Source organism: Hippopotamus amphibius, chromosome 12 (genome assembly GCF_030028045.1).
Source record: "Hippopotamus amphibius kiboko isolate mHipAmp2 chromosome 12, mHipAmp2.hap2, whole genome shotgun sequence".
Taxonomy (NCBI): domain Eukaryota; kingdom Metazoa; phylum Chordata; class Mammalia; order Artiodactyla; family Hippopotamidae; genus Hippopotamus; species Hippopotamus amphibius.
The window spans coordinates 70,000,166-70,025,812 of record NC_080197.1 but is presented as its reverse complement, the minus strand read 5'-3'; the positions used below and the strand labels follow the sequence as shown (position 1 = coordinate 70,025,812).

At 44.9% G+C, this 25,647-nt stretch overlaps 1 protein-coding gene across 1 annotated transcript; it reads right to left on the bottom strand.

Annotated features, from left to right (window-relative positions):
* On the bottom strand, positions 1-25,647 carry HEBP1 (heme binding protein 1). Its single transcript, XM_057702318.1, has 4 exons — positions 25,461-25,647; positions 15,733-15,871; positions 13,501-13,681; positions 1-578 (listed from the first exon to the last, which is right to left on the bottom strand). The coding sequence occupies exons 1-4, from the start codon at positions 25,536-25,538 to the stop codon at positions 401-403; spliced, it is 576 nt and encodes a 191-aa protein (XP_057558301.1). The 5' UTR covers positions 25,539-25,647; the 3' UTR covers positions 1-400.

Sequence of the window (25,647 nt, the reverse complement as noted above, 5' to 3'; positions counted from 1 at the left end):
TGTTTAAGTCAAAGATCTTTATTTTCGGTTTCTTTTTAAAGAAAGCTCATAAGAATCAGAGATGAAAGATTACATGTAAATCACACTTCTTCCTCAATAACAAAAATATTTTTAAAAATCAGTTTTTAGGGATCCAGAGAGGTGGGAAAATGCTGCTGGGTTTTTCTGGTCTACCATGGAATTTTCTAAATCATTTAGAAGGATGTGTGTATCATGGGTGCATTATTTCCCACCACGAGAAAAAGAGTCAGCATCAGGAACGTGCTTATTTCAGGAAATTGGCAGTAATTGATTGGCTCTGAAGGAAGGTCAGTTCTGCAGAAGCTGCACAGGGGGCTTCGCTCCTTCCTGGAGGAAGTGGGCACAGACGCAGGCATCCAGGGAGCTCTGGCTCAGCCAGTTATTCATTGCTCTTCACCAGCCAGACCTCATTGCGACGTCCGTAGGGCTTCATGGGAGGGTCATACCCAGTGCAGAAGTAGAAGTCACTCCGGTAGGTGGCTGTGCCCTCCAGGGCGGTACGCAGCTCGGTGGCATGAGCTTCGTAGTCCGTTGCCTTGGCATAACCGCCAAACTGCCTGAGGACACAGAGCAAGTCACTGGTCAAGAAAGGACAGGGTCTCTGAGAGGGGGAGTTCTCAAAAAAGTCACTACTCTTATTATGACAAGCACGCTATAGTGGTAAGATTCTGGATCTGCTCCTTCCTATAGGGGTGGATTGAATCTCACTGAGCCACAGAGCGTCCTTTGTAAAACTGAGCTATGTTTCCTTTTTCCTCCAATCGGTTATAAACATTAACTACAATCACGGATGCAAAAAACTCTAATACAGAGCCTGAAACACAATACAGTCGGCCCTCTGTATCGGTGGTATCCTGTGCCCAACTGCAGAAAATATTTGGCAGAAAAAATCTTCCAGAAAGTTCCCGAAACCAAAACTTTAAATTTGCTGCCTGCCACCCACTATGTACGTAGCATTTACAGTAACAGGTATTATAAGTCATCTAGAGATGATTTAAAGTATATGCAAGGATATGTATAGATTATATGCAAAGACTGCATCATTTTATGTAAGGGACGCGAGCATCCCCGGATTTTGGTGTGGGCCGGGGTCCTGGTCCCAGTCCCTTCCCTTTCTGAAATTTCCCGAAGAGACGGGAGGTGGGCTTTTCCCAAGGCCCTGCCGTTACCCTTTTCTCTAGCTCCCTCTGCTGTCCCAGCTGCCCCTCTGCCCTGCCTCTCTGTCGCCAGCGGGCAGGGAGGAGAAGCAGGGGAGCTAGGGTGGAGCTGGAGCTCCTGTTTCTCCCACTGTAGAGCAGCTCCGAGGACAAGCAGCAGCTCCGTTAAAAAACAGAGCTACCAAAGGCAGGGACCAGAGGAAGCCCTGGGAGGGCCCCGAGGCAAGCTTTAAGCACGCCCCAAGTAAAGAAATAACTTCTAATAAATCCCTCCTCCTGCTCAAATCAGGAAAGGCTCCCTTTTCTAGTAAGTAGAGATGGTTTTTCCTAAATCAGGCTTTTCTCTTGATGGCAGAAGGTGGAGACAGAGAAGCAGTAAAGCTCGTCTCTTCACAACTATTATTCTCTCCTTATGTCATCTGCCTCCGCTTCAAAGGCCACCCTGTGACCTACCCCAGATTCACCACTCAAATCCGGGGCTGCATGAAAATCTTTACTAGAGTCAAACACATCCCCATTTCTAATGAGCTTTATGACTCAAAGGTCTGAATCTGCACCAAGCCAAGATCTGGCTGAACACATTATTTTTGGTGGGGTTCTCTGACTCACGCTTTGCTCTTTTATAAGCGGTGAGTCATGCTTGCTAAGCATTCAGCATGTTGATTACAGGGTTGTTGATTTGAAAATACCCCCGATTTCATCTTTAAGGAGTTGGTTATTCCAATGTCTAGACAAGAGCTACAAAACATGGAGACAAGAGGCTTGGCCCTTCGAGTCTATTGAAGAAAGATTATAAAGCAGATGAAGAAAGGTGAGTTCTAGCTTCAGCGAGGCTCAAATGAGATGAAACTGGATTAGGAGGCAGAGGGTGAATCTTAAGGAAGGACTGTTCTGGCAATAAAAGCCTGTAAGACACGGGGCTCATTTCTGAATAACATCTATAGATTGACGACCACCCGTCTGAAACGAGTCAGTTGCTGGAAGGGGGATGGGGGTGGGGGGAGGCCGGTGTTGAGTGCCTCTGTCGCCCCTCTCACACTGTGATACTGCGTTATTCTCCGTGAAAATGGATGGTGTCGGCTCTTTAAGCTACTGGTTTCTAGAAACATCCACAGGAGTGGTCCTCAAATATCTTCATTCATCAGTTGAGAGGCAAAATGGCTAGTTGTGTGCTCACATCCTACCTCTGCCACCGTCTAGCTCATGGTCTTGGGCACATACTTTAATTTCTCTAAGCTTCAGGTCCTTCATCTGTTCAGCAGAGATGAGGGTGTCAAACTCAGAAGGCTGTCATAAAGATTAAAGAAGAGAAAACCTTGCAAACTCCTCAGCCTCGTGCCCATCACGTGGGAAACGCAGCAAACAGTAGCTATTGTTACTTTGCAATTCGCTCAGAACAGTCATTCAGTTCCCTTACTCCCAAGGTGAGAGACATAATGGTGATCTAAAGTAAGATCCTGAACCCAGAAAGAGGGCTTAATAATGAACTGGCTCAACTAACAATCTTGTCTTCTCCCTGAGGCCTCCTCTCAAAACGCTTTTAATCTTGTAACCCCACTCTCCTTCCCCATTCTTCTTTCCCCTTCCTTCCCTCCCTCCCTCCCTTCCTCCTCCCTCTTTTCCTTCCTTCCTTCCTTCCTTCCTTCCTCCGTCCCTTCTTTCCTATCATTTTCTTTCTTCAGAACGTCTCACCTTCTAACATACAATACAATTTATCCTAACATACTATATAAATTATTCATTGTTTGTGGTCTGAGGCCCCTGGTAGAATAAAGGCCCACGAGGGCAGGGATCTTTGTCACTCTGTCCACCGGTGTATTCTGAGCACCTCACACATATAGTAGACCCCTTGGCTAAATGAACAATTCTGGGATAAACGACGGAAGTTGCTGTCTTCAGGTTGATAGACCTAAGTCTGTTAGCCTCCATCTTCACTCACTCATACAATACAATCTGAAGCACCTACTAAGGGCACAGTGGTGGGAATGCAAACAAACAAAGTGGATGGACTGGGGCCACGTTGGAAAAGGCCTTGAAGGTCACGCTAAGGACTCTGAGCCTGATCTTAGATGCAAAGATGGACACAGGAAAGGGTCTTAAAATAAGGGACGGCCGTGATCAGCCTGTATTTTGGAGAGACTGTATTTTGGGGGGAAGGGAGTGATGGGAGGCCAGGAAGAGCTGAGTGTGAGACAACGAAGGCCTAGACAAAGGCAACTTTGGGAGGAGAGTGTGGGTGGGGGGAGGGGAGGCCAAAGTGGGGGTGGGGTGGGGTGGGGGGAGTTGAGGATCCTCCAGGGCTTCCAGTGAAGTCTCTGACTGGAAACGGACGCCGCCAACCAGAATAGGGACTCCGGGCTGAAGAGCCCCTTCGGAGACGAGGGGTGGGTGGCTTCATCATCAGGTTTGGGGCATGCTGACGTGAAGGCGCGTCTATGAACCGCACTCCTGCGACAGCTGTCGTGTCCCTACGTGCGTGTCGGCTACTGCACAATCTCCTGAGACTCGGGAAGGCGCTGCAGTCAGAGATACGGCCGAGCAAGGGGTGGGTCTGGCGACTGAAGCTCGGGCGTCACCGGTGAGTCAGGGCTGGCCGTGGTCACGGCCAAGAGGGAGACGAGGCCCAGGCGGTGAGCGCACGGGGGTCAGCAGGCTGTTCTCGGGAATCCCAGTGCCAGGCGGCGGGAGGAGGACGAGCACCTGGCAAAGGCCACTGAAAAGGAGCCGTCAGAGTCCAGGGAGACCCCGCAGAGAGCGATGCGGAGAACGTCATCATTCAGGGAGTCTTCAATTCATTACCGGGGGAAAAAAAAAACCCTTGGCTTTTTATATTTATTCCCAGGCTGACGGAGAGGCGCGTCACGAGGATGAAAACTTCCCTATTGCTTCATCAAGGACGCGTTCTCCAGGGAAACAAAGCTGGGTGTGCTGCCCGCCGCCACTGCAACCAACTCACCCGAACCCCCTTCTCACAACCGCACAGACAAGCTGGGAAACCAAACCCTTCCAGGCACAGAGCCCTAAGGTGTGAAGGAGGTCCAGCTCTGGCTGCCTCATCCCTCCAGGCTCAGCTGCCACGCCGCCCTCGAAGGATAACCACGCCGTGCCCCCAGCTCTCCAGATTCACAGGCATGTCCGAGCGTGAGGTAAAGGCATGCTCGTAAAGCACTTGGAGCTCCTCAAAGGAAAGAAACGTGGCGTCTACACATTATTTCTGTACGTCTGTTAACAAGTGTCTAAGTCTCCATCTTCAAAGCCTCTTGCCTCCAGGGTTCTGTACTTTATCTCACCCAACATCAGAGCTCAGCATTCCCAAGAATTTGGTTACCATGGGAACCGAGGAAGGATACACACACGCCCTGGATTCCAGAGATACAAAAGGCACAGACTAAAAAGGTCTGGAAGAGTTGGGGTGGCGGGGGGAGGGGGGGGCATGATGCAGGTATCACTGAGGTGGGCTAGCGGACGGAAGCTTTGGTCCAAGATCGGAAAGATCATAAGGTGTTATCTTTCAGGGAGCGCCTGGAGCAGGCACGCAGCCAGGAAGAGGAGAAATGGAGTGACTCTGAGCCTGACCATCCGACGTGGTCTAGAACTTTCACAATCAACAGGTCAGCACGTAGCCCTGTGCTCAGTAAGGGAAGCATAAGACGAAGAGCCAATAATTCCACGTCAACAGGAAAGACGCTTAACAGCACATGGCATTTTATTCAATCAGACTGAACGAGGCCTATCGAGTTGAGCATCGCTGAGCAGGAAACACACGCTCGACAGCATGGAGCCATAAAGATGATGGGGATGCCTTTCCACCCTGGCAAGGTCTCACGGTGGTGGTCAGGACAGAAACACACATAAAGGTTATGCAGGGCAGGAGAAAACACTAGAACGGAGGTATGCACAGAACGCTCGGGTGGTAGGGAAGAGGGAATGGTTGGTTCTGATCTAGGACGCGAAGCGAAGGGGTGCTACGAATGCATCTCTTCCTGATGCTGCGGCCAACATGACAACAACATGACCCAAACTCCTGCCCTCCAGAGCTTCCCGTGAGCAGTGACTGGGGAGGGGCTGAGAGGAGCTGGGTGAGTGAGTGAAGATCTGGGAGCAGATGTTGTATGTGTGTGTGTTTGGAGGTGCTTTGGGAGGTGGGGGCGGGATGCTCTGAGGCCCGGTGGACCCCTGGAGTGGGGCCATGTTGTGGAGGGCAGTACCCGCCACGACGGGGCATTTTACTAGGCTTCACCGCCTGGTCAGACACTTGGGGACCCAACCCAAAGCTTACTCATCCCTCTTCTCGTCTTATTACTACCTTGGGCTTGGCCCCAACACCCAGCGGTGTCTCGGGCAGAGGTCGGCAGGCCCACAGCCAGAGGTGAACGGCAGGGGAAGTACTGCAATCAGTCCTGTGCTTTAGGGCTGGCGGTGACAAAAGGACAACTCAGAAGGGGCAGAGGCGGAAGCACTAGAAATACTCAGGAGGCCTTGGCCATGGTTCAGGCAGGAGGTGACAAAGACCGTGGCCGAGCAGATGGAGGGGAAGGCACAGACAGGAGGTGACGAGGACTCGGCCAGCGCGGACGTGGACGAGGAAGGAGTCAGGATGGATGCGAATGGGATGGGTACGATGGAGGGGACCTCTCGGAAGACAGAACGCGGGGTCAGATGTGGGAGGGAATTTGAACTCCATTCAGACGTGGATCTGGGAGACACACGAGGAGGTTTACTTGGTGATGCCTCCCAGGGAGCCTGGAAGAAAAGGCAGCAGCACTAGCCGTGTTGATGTGGGTTCATCCGCCTGGAATTGGTGCCTGAAGCCCCTTCCAAGTACCGGTTTGTGAACGACTAAAGGGACAACTGAGCAGTTGTGGGGGGAATGAATGGTATGAATTAGGTTTTAGATACAGAATCTTATCATGGTCAGGGTGCTTAGAGGTGAGGTGGCTTAAACAGCAGAGGCACCCAATAAATATTTGTCAAAATGCAACCAAACTTCCTACTTAGGACACATGTTGCATGTGTAATTGTCACACATCTGTTCAGATGGTCCTTGAATTCCTCCAGGGCAAGGGCTTGAGTGCCTCATCATCTGTCTATTTTACTGAGACAGATTATGCCAGAATGTATGTATATATGTACACATGTATGTATTTATTTTATTTTATCTTTTGGTTGTGCCATGTGGCATGCGGCACCTTAGTTCCCCAACAAGGGATTGAACCTGTGCCCCCTGCATTGGAAGCTTGAAGTCTTAACCACTGGACCACCAGGAAAGTCCTGAATATATTTATTTTTTAGTAGAAATATACTTCCCTATAATTTCAGTTCAGATACCACTTCTTATCTCTGGAACGACACTGTCCTGAAATATCTCGAGACATTTGTTTTTTTTGTGTTTCCCCCACTAGAATGTTTCTCCCACCTCAAAGAGTGGAGGCTTTGCTTATTCCCTGCCATATTTTCAGCACCCAAAACACTTCCCAGCACAGAGTAAATGAGTGATGAAGATGGGATGTTTTGAATGAATGAGCATGTAAGTGGCCTCATCTTCATCTTCACGTTGAGTCTGAGGAATGATAAGACGTTTAAGGGAGCTGGATGGAGGTCGGTAGGAGAGTGATGGAAGGGTGACTGAAGCTACAGGAGGGACCAAGATCTTGAGGGAGGAGAGCAAGAAAAGGCAAGGACCAAGACTTTCATTCATTTACGTATGCACCATAATTACTTTTAATTAAAAAATTTTGTTTTAAGAGCCCTCACATACCCCCTTTTGTTTTATTTTATTTTTACTTTTTTTGGCAGTGCTGCGCGGCTTTTGGGATCTTAGTTCCCTGACCAGGGACTGAACCTGCACCCTCAGCAGTGAAAGTGCAGAGTCCTAACCACTGGACTGCCAGGGAATTCCCCTTACTCATCAGCTTTTAACTGAGCACTTATTAGAGACCAGCCAAAGGCCTTGCCTGCAAGAACATTTTACTGAGGGAGAGGACAGTAAATAAATGAACAAATAGGTATATAAAGCAGGTGACGGTAAGTGACGTGAAGAGAAATTAGAGCAGAGTGAGGGGGTAGGAAAGGACGGGGGGCTATTTTCAATAGGATGGTCAGGTGAGGACCCTGGAAGCTGGCACAGGAGTGCCTGGATGTTTAGCAGGCCAAGGAGGCAAGGCTGTATTACGTCCCCCATGGCCCAAACCTCCTGTGATACACAGGAGTGTTGCAACGCTCTCAGAGCTTGGCCTACATTGGTCTGTAACTCTCCTGAGGGTACTAGGGGAACACCCTAGAGGCTTAGCAGCTGGACCCTTCCTTCCAAACTCCTCTTCCTCTAGGTCTAACTTCCCAAGCTGCTAGTGGCCTCAGGGCCTGGTCATTCAGAGAGAGAGAAGCAACGTGGACATCCTTGGAGGTGTCGCCTCAGGGCGGACAAAGTGCAGTCTCACTGGACCCTCCTGACACTGTGTCCTAAGTGCTTTCTTATAAATGAGAAAACTGAAGCTCAGAAACCCAAAGCTATAGAAATCATAATTATTAGAATTCAGGTTTGAACTCCAGTGTATGGTAGTAGCTTCACTTTTGTTAATTTCAGTAAAACTTGACCTAATTCTCAGAAGATGGTGAAGTCTGGAAGAGAACAGCCTGGCAGTCACTGAGCGTCTCCCTAATGTCTAGCATCGTGCAGGCATTTGCGGATGTTATATTTCATCCTCACCATGACCCCGTGGGGAGCTACTCTTACCCCCATCTCACAGATGATAAGATGAGGCACAGAGAGGCTTGGAGAGACGCCAAAGGTCCTCTAGCCATTAAGTGGTAGAGCTGGGCTTGGAGCACAGATCACTCCAACAATGAGCTCCCTGTTTTCAGCTCTTTCCTTTACACCCAGACATTTCATTAAGACCATGAAAGTCTTGTTAACACCATCAAACCTCTCCCGCTGTTGGTCTCTGATGAATTGCACTGAGGAGGCTGAGCCCTAGCCTAAGTGGCCTTTATAGAACACAGAAGGAGAACAGTGATCTGGAATCTGGCCACTCATCTAAGTGTGAGGACAATCTATTGCTTCTTGTGAATACTGAAAAAATTATGATCATGTTAATTTTTCATAGCCTTCTATTCATTTAAAAAGCATTTGTAATACATACTGCTAATCAATGGACATCCCTTCACAAGGTCATAGAAAACGAAGACTGAGTTAAGGATGCAGGGCTTTCATTCTAGAATGAATTTTGTCATCTACTGCACTCACTGTGCAATATCTGAAACAGTATTTGTGCCTTCTGCTAAGTCATTATCTCTGCCTTCCACAGAAAGGTCCTTTTAAATGCACACTTGACTGTGCAGTGACACCTAGTGGCTAGTGGTGGCGTGATTAGATGCCAACTTAGGATCAGATACTAACTTGGGTTTAAAAAAAAATTCACTGAGCCAGGCTGGATATCCTGTTTGTCACATTCCTCTCTGTTTAGGTTGCACTGAAGGAAACTTTCACAAACTCGGCTTGAATAGTACCTCTTAAAGAGATTCCCTTTCCCACCATAAGGGACCAGGGTTCCTTGGAGAAATGACTAATTCCAGCTCTAGAGCAAGAAATGTAAAGATGTGCCTGAAATATCTTATCCTACTAGAAAGCAGGAAGCTACTGGAGATGACCAGGGTCATGTCAAAAGGACCAAGAAACCAACTCGAAGAGGTTCCCACTGGCCAAAGATGGGACAATTTGAGCATCAGTGAATATGATAACTGCAATGAACTGAAACACATCAATTATGTTTGAACTTATATGTTTCTATCAATACTCAAAAACACTACCTTCCCTTCGAAGGGTGTTAAGAAACGAAGTCATTATTCTGAGAACTGATAAAGGGAAAGCATCGCATTAAAGAGAAGGTATTTGGCCTTTTCTCTATGACTCTCTCTCAGAGAAACCAAATAGTAGACAAGGGGAAGTTTCTCTTTATCGAAGTATTCCAGTTAATAAGTGAAGACGGAAAAATAGAGAATATTATCATTTGAAAGCCTCTAAAGAAACAAGGCATCTGGGTAATGGTGATAAACGGCCACTAACACACAAAACCAGAGGCCAGCCCACGTCATGAGCCCCTGATGGAGGTGCACAACAGCATCTATGAAATACCCTTGCCCCAAACGCAAACCTGAGTCTGATTACGTCCCTACTTCCAACTACTAATTTCAGGCAATAGAGGGGGCAGAGAAATATGTTAAAATGCCACGGTAAGGAAACCAGCAAAATTCAGACTGTGGGAAACCCTAGGACAAATGATCCACAAACCACGAAGAAAAATGAAAATATGTGGTGGGGGCAAAATCAACAGATCAATGAAACTTAAAAGATGTACCAACCAACTGCAATGGATGGATCTTATTTGGATCCAGATTCAAACAAACTGTAGGAACAAATTATGAGCTAACAGGAGAAAACTGAACAATAGGAGAAAACTGAATAATTTAAAATATACTTTATTATAACTAATGAATTGCTGTTAAAATTTTAGGAATAATAAGATATTATTTTTGTATTTTTAAAAAGTCTTAAGTAGTTGCAATGACATATTTATGAATGAAATGATATTATGCCTGGAATCTGCCTAAAAATAATTTAGGGTCAGGACTGGGTTGAAGTTGCGAGGGTACACATGACACAAAATTGGCCTTGAGTTAATTATCATTAAAGATGAGTGATGGGTACATACGGTTTCATTATCTTATTCTATCTTTCTATAAGTTTGAAGATTTCCATACTGAAAAGTTAAAGGCAAAAGAAAAAAAACTGGACCAGGTCATTATCCCAGGTTTGGAAAAAAGAAATGATTAGAAACTAGTTCCTTCTGCTTGTATTTTTATGTGAACCGATTTAATCATGTGACCCTCATTTCTTATGAAATAAGAAGGGGCAAAGGGAAAGAATAATTACTGAAATCTACTACAGGTCATAAACATTAAGTAGTTTATAAGTAGCCTCTCAGTAAATACTGAAAGATAGTCTCTAACAATAATCCTATGAGGTAGGTTATATTATCAGCACTTAAAAGATGGGGAAACTAAGTCTTAAAGAGGCTGAGTAACTTCCCAAGCATCATTCAGGATTCAAACTAAAATATACTTGTTCATTAGATTATGCCAGGCTGCCTCCCAAGATGCTGGAAAGAGGACAGAAAAGGACAGAGCGGGAACTAGGGTGAGACAGCCTAGACACCGAGGGTGCAAGATTTAAGGAGGCGCTCACTCTGAGGGCCAGGTACATGTACTTAGACAACTGCGAGACTGAGAGCCTTCTTAAATTTTGCACAACAGGCGCCCCGCTTCCCCACCCTAGTCCCTGCCCTGGGGAAAGACAGTCTTGTTATTCTGCAAGTAGAGTTTGCTTTCTCTACAGCCTCTGCAGTGAAGTCTGAAATAGGACTGGAGGGGAAGAGCTGGAGGCTCCAGTTCTAGCTGCCCAGCTGCAGTGCATGCACTGTCCTCTGGGGGCGTGCTGTGTCACCCAGCCTAGGACGCGCCAGAGCAGCGGAGCTCCTGTGCTCAGCGTTAGCATTGAACGCTGCACCCTCGGGGGTGGAATTGGAGCAGGGCAGCTACATATTGATAGTAACTAAGTATGGAGGCCCCTGGGAGTGGACAAAAACTGTCCAGTGTGAGATTATTTGTATATTTATTTTTCATGAGGTTGTTGTAGCGCAGAATGAAACCCCAACCTATGGCTACTCCTGGCGAAGCTCCTGGTCTCTGCCTGTCTGTGGTTCTGTGCCCATCACACAGGAGGATTTTAACAACTGGGGAGTCACTGATTATCTAGAAGACACTTGGCTTCTGAGGGGAGGTTGGGACCCAAAGAATAAAACCATGCAACCATCTGCACCTGTTATACTCTAAAGTCAAGGGAACTGGACTTCATGTGAGGCCCTGGAAACAGGACTAGAATAATAGGATGCACATGTGCTTTGCTGAAAGGTCCACAGACCATGAATAATTAAGGAGGTGGCAGTCCAGCTCTGGCAAACACTCCCTGCCCTTCTGGTACTCACGGGGAGTGTGGGGTAAAAAAGAGGTATCTCCAGCCCTTTATTTTCTCCACGTGTTGATGACCCCAGACTACAGATTGACTTAGATATTTTCTGAGTCTCCCAGAACCCTGCTGTGGCCAATGTAGGTGTTCAGCTTAAGCTGAGGGGATATTCTCCGTATCCAAATCAATTTTGAAACTGGCTACAATGCAAATGTTTTGGTACTGCAGGCTGAAGAAATTCAAGGAGAAACTGTCAGTACTCAGTATTTCTTACTTAATTCATCAATAATATGAATTTAGAAAGAGAAATTAAGAAATAATTCCATTGCATTTACAAAATACCTAGGAATAAATTTAACCAAGGAGGTGAAAGATCTTTACACTGAAAACTATTAATACATTAACGGAAAATTTGGAGAAGACACAAATAAATGGAAAGCTATTCCCTGCTCATGGATGAGAAGAGTTAATATTGTTCAAATGCCCATATTACACAAAGCAATCTACAGATTTAATGCAATCCCTATTAAAATTTCAATGGAATCTTTTACAGAAATAGAAAAACAATCTTAAAATTTGTATGGAATCACAAAAGATCCTGAATAGCTCAAAAAATCTGGAGAAAGAAGAACAAAGCTGAAGGCATCACATCTCCTGATTCCAAGCTATATTACAAAGCTATCATAATGAAAACAGTATGGTATTGGTATAAAAACAGATACATAGATAAATGGACCAGAACAGAGAGTCCAGAAATAAACCCAAGCATACATGGTTAACTAATTTACAACAAAGAAGCCAAGAACATAAAACAGGGAAAGGACAGTCTCTTCAATAGATAGTGTTGGAAAAACTGGACAGCCACATGCAAGACTGAATCTTACACCATACACAAAAAATCAACTCAAAAAGGATGAACGACTTGAACATAAGACCTGAAACTGTAAAATTCCCAGAAGAAACCATAGAGGGTAACCTCCCTAACATTGGTCTTGGCAATGATTTTTTTGTATTTGACACTGAAATCACAGGCAATGAAAGCAAAAATACACAAGTGGAACTACATCAAACTAAAAATCATCTACACAGAAAAAGGAAACCATCCACAAAATAAAAAGGTAACATATTAAATGGCAGAAATTATCTGCAAATCGTATATGTGTAATGGGTTAATTTCCAAAATATATAAAAAACTAATATAACTCAAGAGTAAAAAAAAAAATCAAACAATCTGATTAAAAAATGGGCAGAGGATCTGAATAGACATTTTTCCAAAGAAGACACACAAATGTCCAAGAGGTACATGAAAAGGTGCTCAACTTCACTAATCAGCAGGGAAATGCTAATCAAAGCCACAATAAGATGTCACCTCACACTTGTTAGAATGGCTATTATGAAAAAGATAAGAAGTAGCAAGTGCTGGTGAGGATGTGGAGAAAAGGGAATGCTTATGCACTGCTGGTGGGAATGTAAATTGGTACAGCCACTACAGAAAATAGTATAGAAGTTCCTCAAAAAATTAAAAATAGAACTACCATATGATCCAGCAATTCCACTTCTGAGTATATATCTGAAGGAAATGAAATGACTAGCTTGAAGAGATATTAGCACCTCTATGTTCATTGCACCATTATTTACAATAGCCAAGGTGTAGAAATAACATGAGCATCCATAGACAGATGAATGGATAAAGAAGATGTGGTATATACATACAATGAAATATTATACAGCCATAAAAAGAAGGAAATCTTGCCATTTGCAACAACATGGGTGGACTGAGAAGGCATAATGCTAAATGAAACAAGTCAGACAGAGAAAAGGAAATACTGTATAATTTCACTTGGAATTAAAAATAACAAATTAACTCACAGATACAGAGAACAGACTGGTGATTGCCAGAGGGTGGGGAGGTGGGGGGTGGGAGAAATGGGTGAAGGTAGTCAAAAGGTAGAAACATCCAGCTATAAGATAAATTAGTTCTAGGGATGCAATGTAGAGCAAATTGACTACAGTTAACAATATTGTATATTGTATTATATATTTGATAGTTACTAAGGGAGTGGATCTTAAAATTTTTCATCTCAGGAAAAAAATTTATAACTTTGTCAAATGAAGGATGTTAACTAAATGGTGGTAATCATTCCATAAGATAAACATATATCAAAGCATTATGTTGTATACTTTAAACTAATGCAATGTTATATGTCAATTCCATCTCAAAACCATAAAAAAATAAATGCAAATGCTCACTGCAGATGACTCAAGCGCTACCCTTGGATGCCTAATGAATCGTCTCCTTACATGGAATAGACAGTGATGCCTTCCCTGTCTTCGATCTTAATGCTGTCATCGCTGGGAGCTGGTGGGTTGCTTTGAAACGCGTTTGGAATCCGGAACCAGACTTTTAATTTCTTCTCTAGGGACCCTTCAGCACTGGGGAACACGGCAAAGGAAATAGGAACTGTCATCCCCATCCCGATTCCTGAAAACACAAAATCCCACAGAGGGATGTGGGTATTAGAAACAGAATCTGCTCAGGCCCATGGACCATCTGCTGGTCTCATCCTTCTTCCAAGACAATATTTGTTGTTCTTGATATTTATCATAAGCATTTCAGGCATTAAAATGTATTGTCAGACACACACGAAACACCTCATTTGTATATATTGGAAGTGAGAGTGCAGTGATTCAACTCGTCTAGAAAACATTATTTGGTAATATATATTTAAGACTGTAAATATATCAGTATCTAATTACTTCCTATCTAATTGTCAATTTTAATGAAATAATCCAAAATACAGAAAAGGCTATAGGTAATAGGATTTTCCTTGCAAAATTTATAATTGTGAAAAACTGGGATTCATATAAATGTTCAAAATAGGAATGTTTAAGTAAATTATAGGTACATGATGCAACAGGATTCAGCTCTTAATAGTTATGCTTAGGACTAACTAGCTACAGTGGAAAATAACTATGAAATAAGTAACAGAAGCAGGATATATTGCATAAACACTATGATTACATTTTAAAAACCTATTAAAAAGCCCTAAAAAATACATTTGAAGGCGACAATGATTATGTTAGAAAAGATGGGTTGGGGTGCTGTTCTGTTATTTTCAAAATTTTTTAATGAGTTTATAATTTTTACACATTTTCTTCTAAAGAAAATGTTAAGTGCTAAGAAGGAAAAGATTTCTTCTTGACCTCCTACTTGTCGACTTATATCCAAAGCCTGATTACTTTGGTCCTCGTAAATGTTACTAAGGTTAACACCAGTTTCTAACTTTCTCAATTATCAACTTGAGATACGTCCTAAAAATTCAACACGTCTCTTTTTTTACCTGGTGTTCTGACCCATTTTGGGTTTGTACTGATTCCAAAGTGCAGGCCAAATTAGAGAGCTTAAGAGTTAAATTCGTATTTAAATATGGTTTCCGTGCTAAAAAGCACACTGAAACTTTGGGCCTATCATTTTAAAAACAGGGAGGCAGCCAACACAGACTACCAAGTCATTTTATTTATTTATTTGTTTACTTACTTAATAAATGTATTTATTTGTTTACTTCACACATTTGTTTGTTTATTTATTTATTGGCTGCGTTGGGTCTTTGTTGCTGCACATGGTCTTTCTCTAGTTGCGACGAGCAGGGGCTACTCTTCCTGGCGGTGTGGGGGCTTCTCATTGCGGTGGCTTCTCTTGTTGCAGAGCACGGGCTCTAGGTGTTCGGGCTTCAGTAGTTGTGGCTCACGGGCTCTAGAGCACAGGCTCAGTAGTTGTGGCGCACAGGCTTAGTTGCTCTGTGGCATGTGGGATCTTCCTGGACCAGAACTCGAACCTGTGTCCCCTGCATTGGCAGGTGGATTCTTAACCACTGCACAACCAGGGAAGTCCCCTTTTAACTTATTATTATTATTATTAGGCTATACTGCACAGCTTGTGGGATCTTAGTTCCCCAACCAAGGAACAAACCTGGGCCTGCGGCAGTGAGAGTGCTGAATCCTAACCAGTGGACTGCCAGGGAATTCCTATGGACTGCCAGGTCTTTAAGAGGGGGGCAGCCTAAGAATTCTCAGGCCACTTTATTTGCCAGAACAGAGCCAGGGACCCCCCGATACTCATCACTCACTGATCCTCAGTACCCTGTAGAATCTGAGCTACCAGGGGCCTGCCTCGGGAGATTTCCTGCCTGGGGAACAGAGGTCTCAAGTCAGAAGCTGGCCTTGTTCTGTGGCTTGGCTTACCGCGGGCACACCTTACCCAGACCACCAATGCAAAGACGTGATAAGCACTGTAGGGTTAAAAAACAACAAACGAACGTCTCCATACCTGGGACAGAAGCATGAACTCAGGGGGAGGCTGGCGTGAAGTCAGTGGGTCTCCCCAGACCTGTGCCCAGGCAGCACAGCAAGTTCACGTGCCACGGATAGAGGCAGTGACAGGTGCCTTGTGGCTCCTCCATGTGTTTCCATCGATGACGTGAGCCTATGCAGCACTGGCCTATGAGACCAGAGCTGATCCTTCAGGATACTCACCCTTGTCGTTGGTGCCTCCCACATACTTCATGACTTTAGGCATCGCTTCCCGTAGAGCCTCATCCACAGGCTTATCTGTCACTTCCACTGTGGCAAACTTCCCGCCCTCACAGGTCCTCTCCTCGTAGGAGACCTCTCCCTGGAGGCAAAGAATACACAGTGCTTAAGGGATGCAAAATAGCAACCTGTGATGACTCTCGAAGCAGTAAAAGTCCATTACAAGTGGCACAAACTGCTAAGGAATTTTCCGTAATGAGCCTGATAGGGGAAGAGACAGGCCAGAGTATGAAGGGCCATCGGAAATAGATTCTGAGATTTCTTACAGATGTAGAGACAGCAGAAAAAACTTCATATAATCAATATCCTCAGAGAATTATAGGAGATATTGCATCCCAAACCACACATAATTTTTTTTTTTTTTTTTTGGTTATACCACATGGCATGCAGGATCTTAGTTTCCTGATGAGATCTCAAACCTGTGCCCCCTGCAGTGGAAGCATGGAGTCTTAACCACTGGGCTTTGAAGGAAGTCCCATCTCCAAATCCAAAACCACCCAGAACATCCCCAGAATGCTATAAAAACAGAACGTTCTGAGATCAAAGAGCTCTGGGAAATTAAAAATATAACAGACATGAAAAAAATTCAGTAGAAAGGTTGGAAGAGAAAATTGAAGGAAAGAGTGTAGAAAGTAAGTAAAAAGGCAAAGAAGTAGAAAATAGAAAAAAAAAAAATCAAAGGATCAAGCCAAGAGATCCAACATCTGAATAACAGGAGATCCAGGAAAAGAGAAGAGAAAATTGAAAAGGAGGAAACAAAGGAATACAACAACAATCCCACAAAACTCTAAGGTCCCAAGATTAGTAGCAGGGCTGCAATTCAAGAAGAATCAGAGTAGTTCTGTTCACACTGTACTCCTAGACGTGACTCATCTTACCAACCCATTTCACTAAGTCACACCCCTCCCTCCACGACCCTGAACCAACAGCTGCACTGTTACTTCCCCCCCAAATCCTTCCTCCTTGGCAGTGATGCCCCCTCTGCGTTGAGTCTCTTTCCTAAGGTCATTACCCTTTCCCTAGATACCACACATCACTCCGTCATCCTTCCTCCTCCTCACCATTTTATGTCTCATATGATATAATTTCTTATTCCTGAACTACTGTAAGGGAGTGCTTTCAAACTTAAAAAAAAATCACAATCCATAACAAGAAATACATTTTTACATCATGCCCTATCACGTATATACACGTTTGAAGCAAAGTTTCACAAAATAACACTTTACCCTTATGGACTGGATGTATTATGATACATGCTTTTCCTCCCTTCCTTCCTTCCTTCCTTCCTTCTTTCTTTCCTTCCTTCCTCCCTCCCTCCCTCCCTCCCTCCCTCCTTCCTTCCTTCTTTCCAATTGAAGTGTAGTTGATTTACAATGTTGTTTTAGTTTTAGGAGTACAGTAAAGTGATTCATGTATATATATATAATATATACACACATATATATATGTATACACATTCTTTCCCCCTTGTAAGTTATTGAGCATAGTTTCCTATGCTATACAGTAGGTCCTTGTCAGTTATCTATTTAATACATATAGTAGTGTGTATATGTTAATCCCAAACTCCTAATTTATCCCTCTCCCCCTTTCCCCTTTGGTAATCATAAATTTGTTTTCCATGCCTGTGGATCTATTTCTGTTTTGTATATAAGTTCATTTGTATCATTTTTTTAAAAGATTCTACATATAAGCAGTATCACATGACATTTATCCTCATCTGACGTACTTCACTTAGTATGATAATCTCTAGGTCCACCCATGTTGCTGCAAATGGCATTATTTCATTCTTTTTTATGGCTGAGTAATATTCCATTGTATAAATATAGTAGCTGTATTTTTAATTTTTAAAGGAGCCTCCATACTGTTCTCCATAGTGACATGCCTTTTCTTTCTATCTTGTTTACTTCTATTCTGCTCTACTCAAGTGAATTTTAGTCTTACCGGCTAAGAGGAAAAAAAAAAACCTTGATCTGTATTGATTTTACTATCTGGTAATGGAACGCTAGTGCAATTTGAAAAATCTGCTATAAAGTCTCTGTGGACAGGAACTAAACCACACAGCTTTATATGTTAGATGCTCAAAACATATTTATTTATTGATTAAGGAGGTGCCTCTCTTACTAATGATTATAAAAAATAGAGACATCATAGAGGACCTGGCTGCCCCCAGGCTGATCAAACAGGCCTTCCTACGACATCTTAGACTGAAGATTCAACTTTCAAGGGGACATAATGCATCTCTGGAGGCGGGTAGGACTGTGAGTGGTCTATACAGCCTGAAAAAGTACACTTAATATTATAATTTTACATCTAGAATGCAAAAACATCTATTGCTTTTGTAATGCAAAATTAAAGGAGAGTAGTGAGAAAGGGGTCGGGGAAGTCTGAACTTAAACCCTGAGTGCCAATTTCATATACTTCCCTCCACATGGGGCAGGGGAAACTGCACCAGACCAAGGCTTGAGAGGCCACAAATCAGCCTTGACTTTGGGACACTGTGCCTACTAATTCCAAGAACTGCTGTGAGGTCCTCCCCTTAGCGAGTCTGACACTTCCAAAGAACCTTGAGTAGCAAACCGTGTTATGTCAACTTGGGGTATTTTGCTCTTTCTGGCTCCATTTGTCACAGAAGAGACCAGACTCAGCCTTCATTTGAGGTCCCACCGAGGCTTGCCACCTATAATGTTTTAAATTCAGAAATGCCACTCTGTGAGTCACAGAATTTCAGCCCGAAACGAAAGAGGTTTCAAAGTTCACCCAACCAAACTAATTTTACCAAAGAGGAAATGAAGAACCAGAGAGTCCCAGTTGCCCAGGACCACACAGCTGCTGAGTGGTGAAACTGGAACCAGAATTCAAATCCTCAAACTCTGGTCTAAGGCTTGCCACAAGGCTCTATGTTCCACAGGGGATGAAGTGGGCACTTTTTTATTTATTTTTTTATTTATTTTTGGGGGTACACCAAGTTCAATCATCTGTTTTTATACACATATCCCCGTATTCCCTCCCTTCCTTGACTCCCCCCCCTCGAGTCCCCCCCACCCTCCCCACCCCAGTCCTCTAAGGCATCTTCCATCCTCGAGTTGGACTCCCTTTGTTATACAACTTCCCACTGACTACCTATTATATATGTCTGTGTTACTCTCTTGCTTCGTCTCAGTTTCCCCTTCACCCCCCGCCCCCTCCCAAACCTCGAGTTCTCCAGTCCATTCTCTGTAGCTACTGAGGTAGTTATTTCTGATAGACATCTGCAGGCCTGTGTCAAACTCAGAACAGGGGCATCAAAAGTCATTCAATGCAGTTTTTTCTCTTGCAAATGGGAAAACCAATGATCAACTATCAGTGGAGAAAGAGCTGGCTGGCTCCCTCCTTTGTTTTCTTTCCTTCTTTTATTCATTCAGCCAACAACTACAGAGAGGAAAGATATGGTCCCTGACATCAGGAGGCATGATCTAACAGAAGTAGCCAGGAAAACGGGTTATAATCTGCTGATATGTTTAAGGGGAGAGGTGCTCCAGGGCAGTGTGGGAGCAGAGAAGAGGGCCACCTAGGTTGGTTTGGGGAGCATACGTGCGTGCTTACTAGTTTGGGTAGGTCAAGCTGAATTTGAGGTCGTTACAGATCATCCAATTGGACATTCAGTCACTGATGCATTGAATCATCAAATAAACATCTACTGAAAACCTCTGCCAGGTGCTACAGATCTGGAGATTAATATATGGCAGTCTGGTGAGAAGAATTACGTAATTATTATCTGATGTAGTAAATGCTCTGATAGTTTAGGAAGGGCGATTTCAGGTAGCGGGCACCACAGGGATAAAAGCAAAGAGCTGAAGAACTGTACGATGATGGTGAAAAATACAAGTGGTTCATTGCCACTGGAGCAAGCGCTGTCCAGGATGGCACGGCAAGAGAGGAGGCCAGAGACTGGCAGGGGCCAGACTTCTGAAGATCTGAAGATTCTCATAGGGAGCTGGATTTTGGAACCATTAGTCCAATGATGGTGATCTGACAGCAAGTCTGTTTCATCTACCCCAAATTAGTTCAACCTACTTCTGTGATCTAAATATAGGGTTTTTCAGGTGTGTCTGAGTCTTGAGTGAGCCTGCTCTCAGCTTGTTCCCTAGGCAGAAAGTCCACAGCCAGGAAAGAAAAGCTACCAAGAAAGGAATGCGGTTTGATTCAGAGAGCCCAGCCCCCATGGTAAGTGTACCATGCTTTCAGGCTTCACTTAACTCTACCTCCTCTTCCCGAATGATCCCAGCTTCCCATGAACTTCAAAGACAGGTGATGCTAGAGCTGGAAGGGTGCTTACAAATCCATCAGTTCATCTGCCTCCTATTACAGATGAACAAACTGTCCATTACACAGCTGGACACATGGATCTGGAGCTCAGCAGGGGCCCAGCTCACTTAGGATGTGTCAGCTTAAAGGGTAACTACGGCTGTGAATGAGGCTGTGTTGCCCAGGGAACATGCACAGAGATTCTATATAAATTAATCATGTTAATGAATCCCCCACCTAAAAGCTGTCATTCACTGAGTTCTTATGTGTGATGGTCCAGGCGCCACTGAGCTTCTGCCTACTCTGCCAGCCACACCCAGAGCACCTCCTCACTGGTCTTCTGCTTTCCCTCAATCATGGTCATTTCTGCCTCAGGGCCTCCGTATCTGCCTCTTCCTCTCCCTGGGGGATTCCTTTCCTCTCTCTGCCTGATGAACCCCTACTTATCCAACAGGCCCCAACCTAAAAGTCACTTCCTCAGAGAGGATCCCAGCTTAAAACAGGTTCCCCATGACATTTTCTATAGGCCCCTGTGTTTTCACAACATAGTATACTGTAATTATAATTACAATAAAATTATAATGGAATATAATTACAGTGGCAATTGTACTGGAATAATAATGTGTTTAAGCTCCATCTGCAACCGTAAGCCCCATGGAGTCAGGGACTGTCTGTATCGTTTCCCACTGTATCTCCCAGCATCTAGGACCACGTCTTGCATGCAAATAGTGGACCCTCTATAGGGATTTGTGGGAAAGGAGGCAGTGGAGTGAAGCCTGATTTAACTCTAATGACAAGAAATATGGTAGCCATAGTGGGCTGGAGAGATGAGGACTTAGCCTAACTACATCCATCCTGGAGGAAGGCTGGGTCACACTGTCTGAAGATGGTTCTCTAACAGGTACCACCTGTTTTCACAGCATCTATGTCTATAACTTCTCATTTGAACCACTGGATCTTATCCAACTATTCTGATTCTCCAGGGAGCTGAATTTAAATAGAGTTCTATTTCTGCAGACAATAAAGCACCTAAGTTAACAGTATTAGCACATTTGATGCTTCAAATTTAACATTTTGAGTGCATGTCCTTGTTATGTGGAAAAAATTAATGGCCTTCCCCCACCCCACATCCAGCCACCTTGTGCTCCCACAGCAGTAACTAGATGAGGATTTTGGCCAGTGGCCACAAACAGCAGTTTTCGACATTCAGTGGGAATCCTGGTTAAGTTCAAGCCCCAGACAGAGATGTTGCAAGAATGCCTCTTGCTATGAGACTTGCAAGGTCATCTGCAAGGCTGTTTTGTTTTTGTTTTTTCCTTGCAACCTGATGTGCTTGGTATACATGTGGATTTTGGAAGCCAGCTTTTTCATTATAAGAAAACAATAATAATTATTATAATAATGATCAACCTAAATGAATACTATTTTTATGTGCTACGTATTATTTTAAACATTTTATGTGGATTCATTCATTCAATCCCTCTAACAACTCTGTGAAAAGGTAAGTGTTTTTATCTTCATTTTCGGATGAAACTGGAACACAAGAGGTTAAGTAACGTGCCCAAGATACAGTGGCAGGAGGTGGAGCCAGGATTCCAAGGCAGGCAGTGAGGTCCTAATCAACGTGCCCAGGCTGGAAACAAATGCCATAGAGATGTCCGTTACTAATATCAGTCCTGCTCTCAGCACCCACAAGACCCACCCAACCCCACACAGAGAGCTGTGCATCCTCCTCTCTCTCCCAAGCAATGCAGAAGGCACCCGATAAGGCCCGCAGCAGTCTGGGCCTCTCTACCGGGTACCTGGAATCATCCTAGAACATCTGGTTGAACCTGACTTTGAGCTACATGGGGCACCCCCTGTGCTATATCCATGGACAATGGTTTCTGACCTAGACTCTTTCTGGAAGAAGACGCAGAGAAAGATCATCTCAGAAAGAGACTCTCGGGCTTCCTAGGTGGCGCAGTGGTTAAGAATCTGCCTGACAATGCAGGGGACACAGGTTCGATCCCTGCTCCAGGAAGATCCCACATGCCATGGAGCAACTAAGCCCGTGAGCCACAACTATTGAGCACATGTGCTGCAACTACTGAAGCCCACACGCCTAGAGCCTGTGCTCTGCAACAAGAGAAGCCACGGCAATGTGGAGCCTGCGCACCACAATAAAGAGTAGCCCCCACTCACCGCAACTAAAGAAAGCCTGCGCACAGCAAAGAAAGACCCAACACAGCCAATAAAATAAATAAATAAATAAATTTATAAAAAAAGACTCTTGTCACAATAACAACACCCTGAATTTGTATATCTTTAAAAAATGGTTTACAAGTATCTTTGAATATTTAATTAATTGTTACATAAGGGATTGTCATTTTCATCTTATAGCTGAGGAATTTCAGGATTCAGAGTGGTTAAGAGGTTAAGTAACTTACCCCAAATTACCTGGAAAAGTAAGGGAAAGCTAACAGTGAAGTGCTAGGTATTTTGTTGAACAACTTTATAATTGGTTCCCTTTTTTAAATTTCCAAACAAGCTTACAGGACGTGAATTATTTTCTCTCATGATTAGTATCAGAGAGGTTAAGTTGCCCGTGACCACGAAGCTAGTAAGAGTGGAGCTGAGATGAGTTCTGATATAACAATATTATTACATTTATAGAGTATATTAGTTTACAAATCATTTTCACGTTTCTTAAAAAATTTAAAATTTCTAGCAACTCTGGGAGTGGATGGGGAAGATATTTTGATACCCCTTCTACAGCTGCAGGAACTGAGGTTCATTTGGGTTAAATGGTTTGTTTCATTCCCATAACAATATCTCCTATAGACCCATATTCTTATCAGATGTTGAGGGAAGATGCTTATCAGGGAGCAGCATTTATCCCTAGAGGCACCAAATCAGTGGCAGGGACACTGTACTAATAAAGGACTAACAGGAAACAGAAATGACCAGGGTGTTTTGAACAGAGGCACCTGGATTCAGAGAATTGATTTCATAGATCTTAAAAGAGCTGAGATGCCCAACAGGGACAGTGAAGCAACCCAGAGGTTAGTAAGTGCCCTACAGAGGTAGAAGGAGGGTGATCTGTTACCTGAGCTCAGATACTTGGGTCACTTAGTGAAAATGAGAACCATGGTGGCCTGGCTAGCAAGTGCTGGAGCCCTAGAGAAACTCCTGGTTCCAGAGACCTGATAGGGTGGAGAAGGAGAGGGAGAAATACCCTGGCCTCATCCTTCTTCCTGTCCTCCTATCTCCCACTAGTGCCTTCCAATGGGAGCCCTGACACTGAGCCTGCATTGCAAATAATTATTACCACCAAAGACAAAGTGAGCCTGATTCTACTACAGAAAGGAAAGTTCTCTGAGAGTTGTGGGTAACACGTGGATTCTTCAAGTGTCAAGGCCAAGAAGGACCCTAGAGATCATTGGGCTGAGTCCACAGATTGGTATGCACACAGGGGACATGCCACCCCAGACAGATCCTCCTGCCTACCTGACCTCAGTGTTTATAAACTTTTGTAACAGTTAAAACTGACACCGTTGCCTTACTCAAAACCACAGCCTCACCCCTAACGCTCTCTAATCCTTCCTTCCCGTCCCTGCTTTAAAAAAAAAATTAATTAATTAATTGGCTGCATTGGGTCTTCTCTGCTACATGCAGGCTTTCTCTAGTTGCGGCGAGCAGGGGCTACTCTTGAGCTGTGCAGGCTTCTCATTGTGGTGGCTTCTCTTGTTGCAGAGCACAGGCTCTAGGTGCGTGGCACGTGGGCTTCAGTAGCTGTGGCATGTGGGCTCAATAGTTGTGGCTCACTGGCTCTGCAGCACAGGCTCAGTAGTTGTGGCTCACGGGCTTAGTTGCTCTGTGGCATGTGGGATCTTCCCAGACCAGGACTCAAACCTGTGTCCCCTGCATTGACAGGCGGATTCTTAACCACCGCGTCACCAGGGAAGTCCCCCCTGCTTTTTTTTTTTTTGATCACAGCACTTATCACCACCTGATATGTGAAATATTTGACTTATTTGTTCATTAGTCACTAAAATAGAAACTCCATGAGGACAGGGATTTTTGCCAGTTTTGTTCACTGCTTTACTCCTGTTGCCTGTAAGAGTACCTGGCCCATGGCTGGCACACAGCAAACAGGTATTTGTTGAACGAATAAATTTTAAATTTAGAGATTTCCCACGAAGAGTCTGGACTGCTGGTTTCCTTAAAATCCTGGCAACCCTGGTTCACATCACTGCATGACAACTGCCTGGAACTACCCTTTGTAGATGGGGACTTGAGTTCTCTTTCTCCAACTTGTCTCAGTCTCCACCTTGCCTTATAGTCTGTCGCTCACTTTCATTACGTGCCTGGCTGCTTGTAGGCATCTGAGTAGGTCATCTTTGATCAGGGTTAAACTGCTTATTCTACACACGGCTAAGGAAACTGATATAGACAGATGATGTAACAGGCCTCTGGCTACGGGTACCTGATGAGTCCAGACTCCAGTTGAGGGCTTCTGTGTGATGATCATTGTAATGGGTACCTGGCCTTGTCTCCCCAACAACACGGTCTTCGAGCAAATGAAGCACTGGGCAGGGAGCTGAGTTTACAGCCACGAGGTGCACAGAGTACCTGTCTGCAAGGAATTATCATCTAGTGGCAGATTTCTTGTTTTCAGGGGGCAGTCCAATTTGCCTGGGTGAGCACTGATGTCAATTTGGGGCGAAACTGCAATGATGCCCTCCTCAGTCATCCCGTATTCTAGGAGCCCAACTCTGGGAGTTCCATTGGCTAACAAGCCATCTTTCAGCTCTGGGCCTTTGCACAGGCTCTTCTGGTTTCTGTGCATTCCTAAACACCCCTGAGGCCCAGCTGTCGGCACTTCCTCCGCGCAGGCCCCACCATCGCCCGCTGGCAGAACGGATGGTTCCTTCCCCTGCGCTCCCAGCCTTGCACAGTTACCTCCACGCAGCGCACATCTTGTTCTTGTAAACTCAGTTCTCCACCAAGGACAGTCTGGGAGTTTCTTAAGGAAAAGCACTTTTTCAGTCTTTCCTGCCACGAAGGCCTCTCAGCGAACAAACATTCAGAATGTTGGTAATGTTTACATTGACGAATGCATTCAACAGGCGCGGTCCATCTCGCTAAGCTGGGATTCTCCCTTCAAACCCATCCTGCCTCTTTGTCTCCCCTCCTCCCAGCAGAGCCCTTCGGCTCGCCGCACCCCACCGCCTACTCCCCGCCTTCCCAGTCCAAGTGCTGCGCACCGGAGGACCGTGCCCACGGCAGACGCCAGAACCCACATTCCCGGGCCCATTCCTGCCCCACCTGCCCACGCTCCAGCCGCAAACAGGGTGAGGTGGGCGCGGCCCCCCTTCCGGTCCTCGGCAGCCCTCTGGGCCTACCTTGACCCCTTTGCTCAGGACCTGCCAAGGCCAAGTCTCTACTCTCCCAAACAGCGAGTTCTTGATCATTCCGAACATGGTGTCGCCGCGGCGCTCCGACGCGGGTGCAGACGCGGGGTGGGGTGGCGGGGCGGCGGGCTCGCGCTGGGCCGCGGGACCAGCGGGGCAGGGCCAGGCGTGACGGACG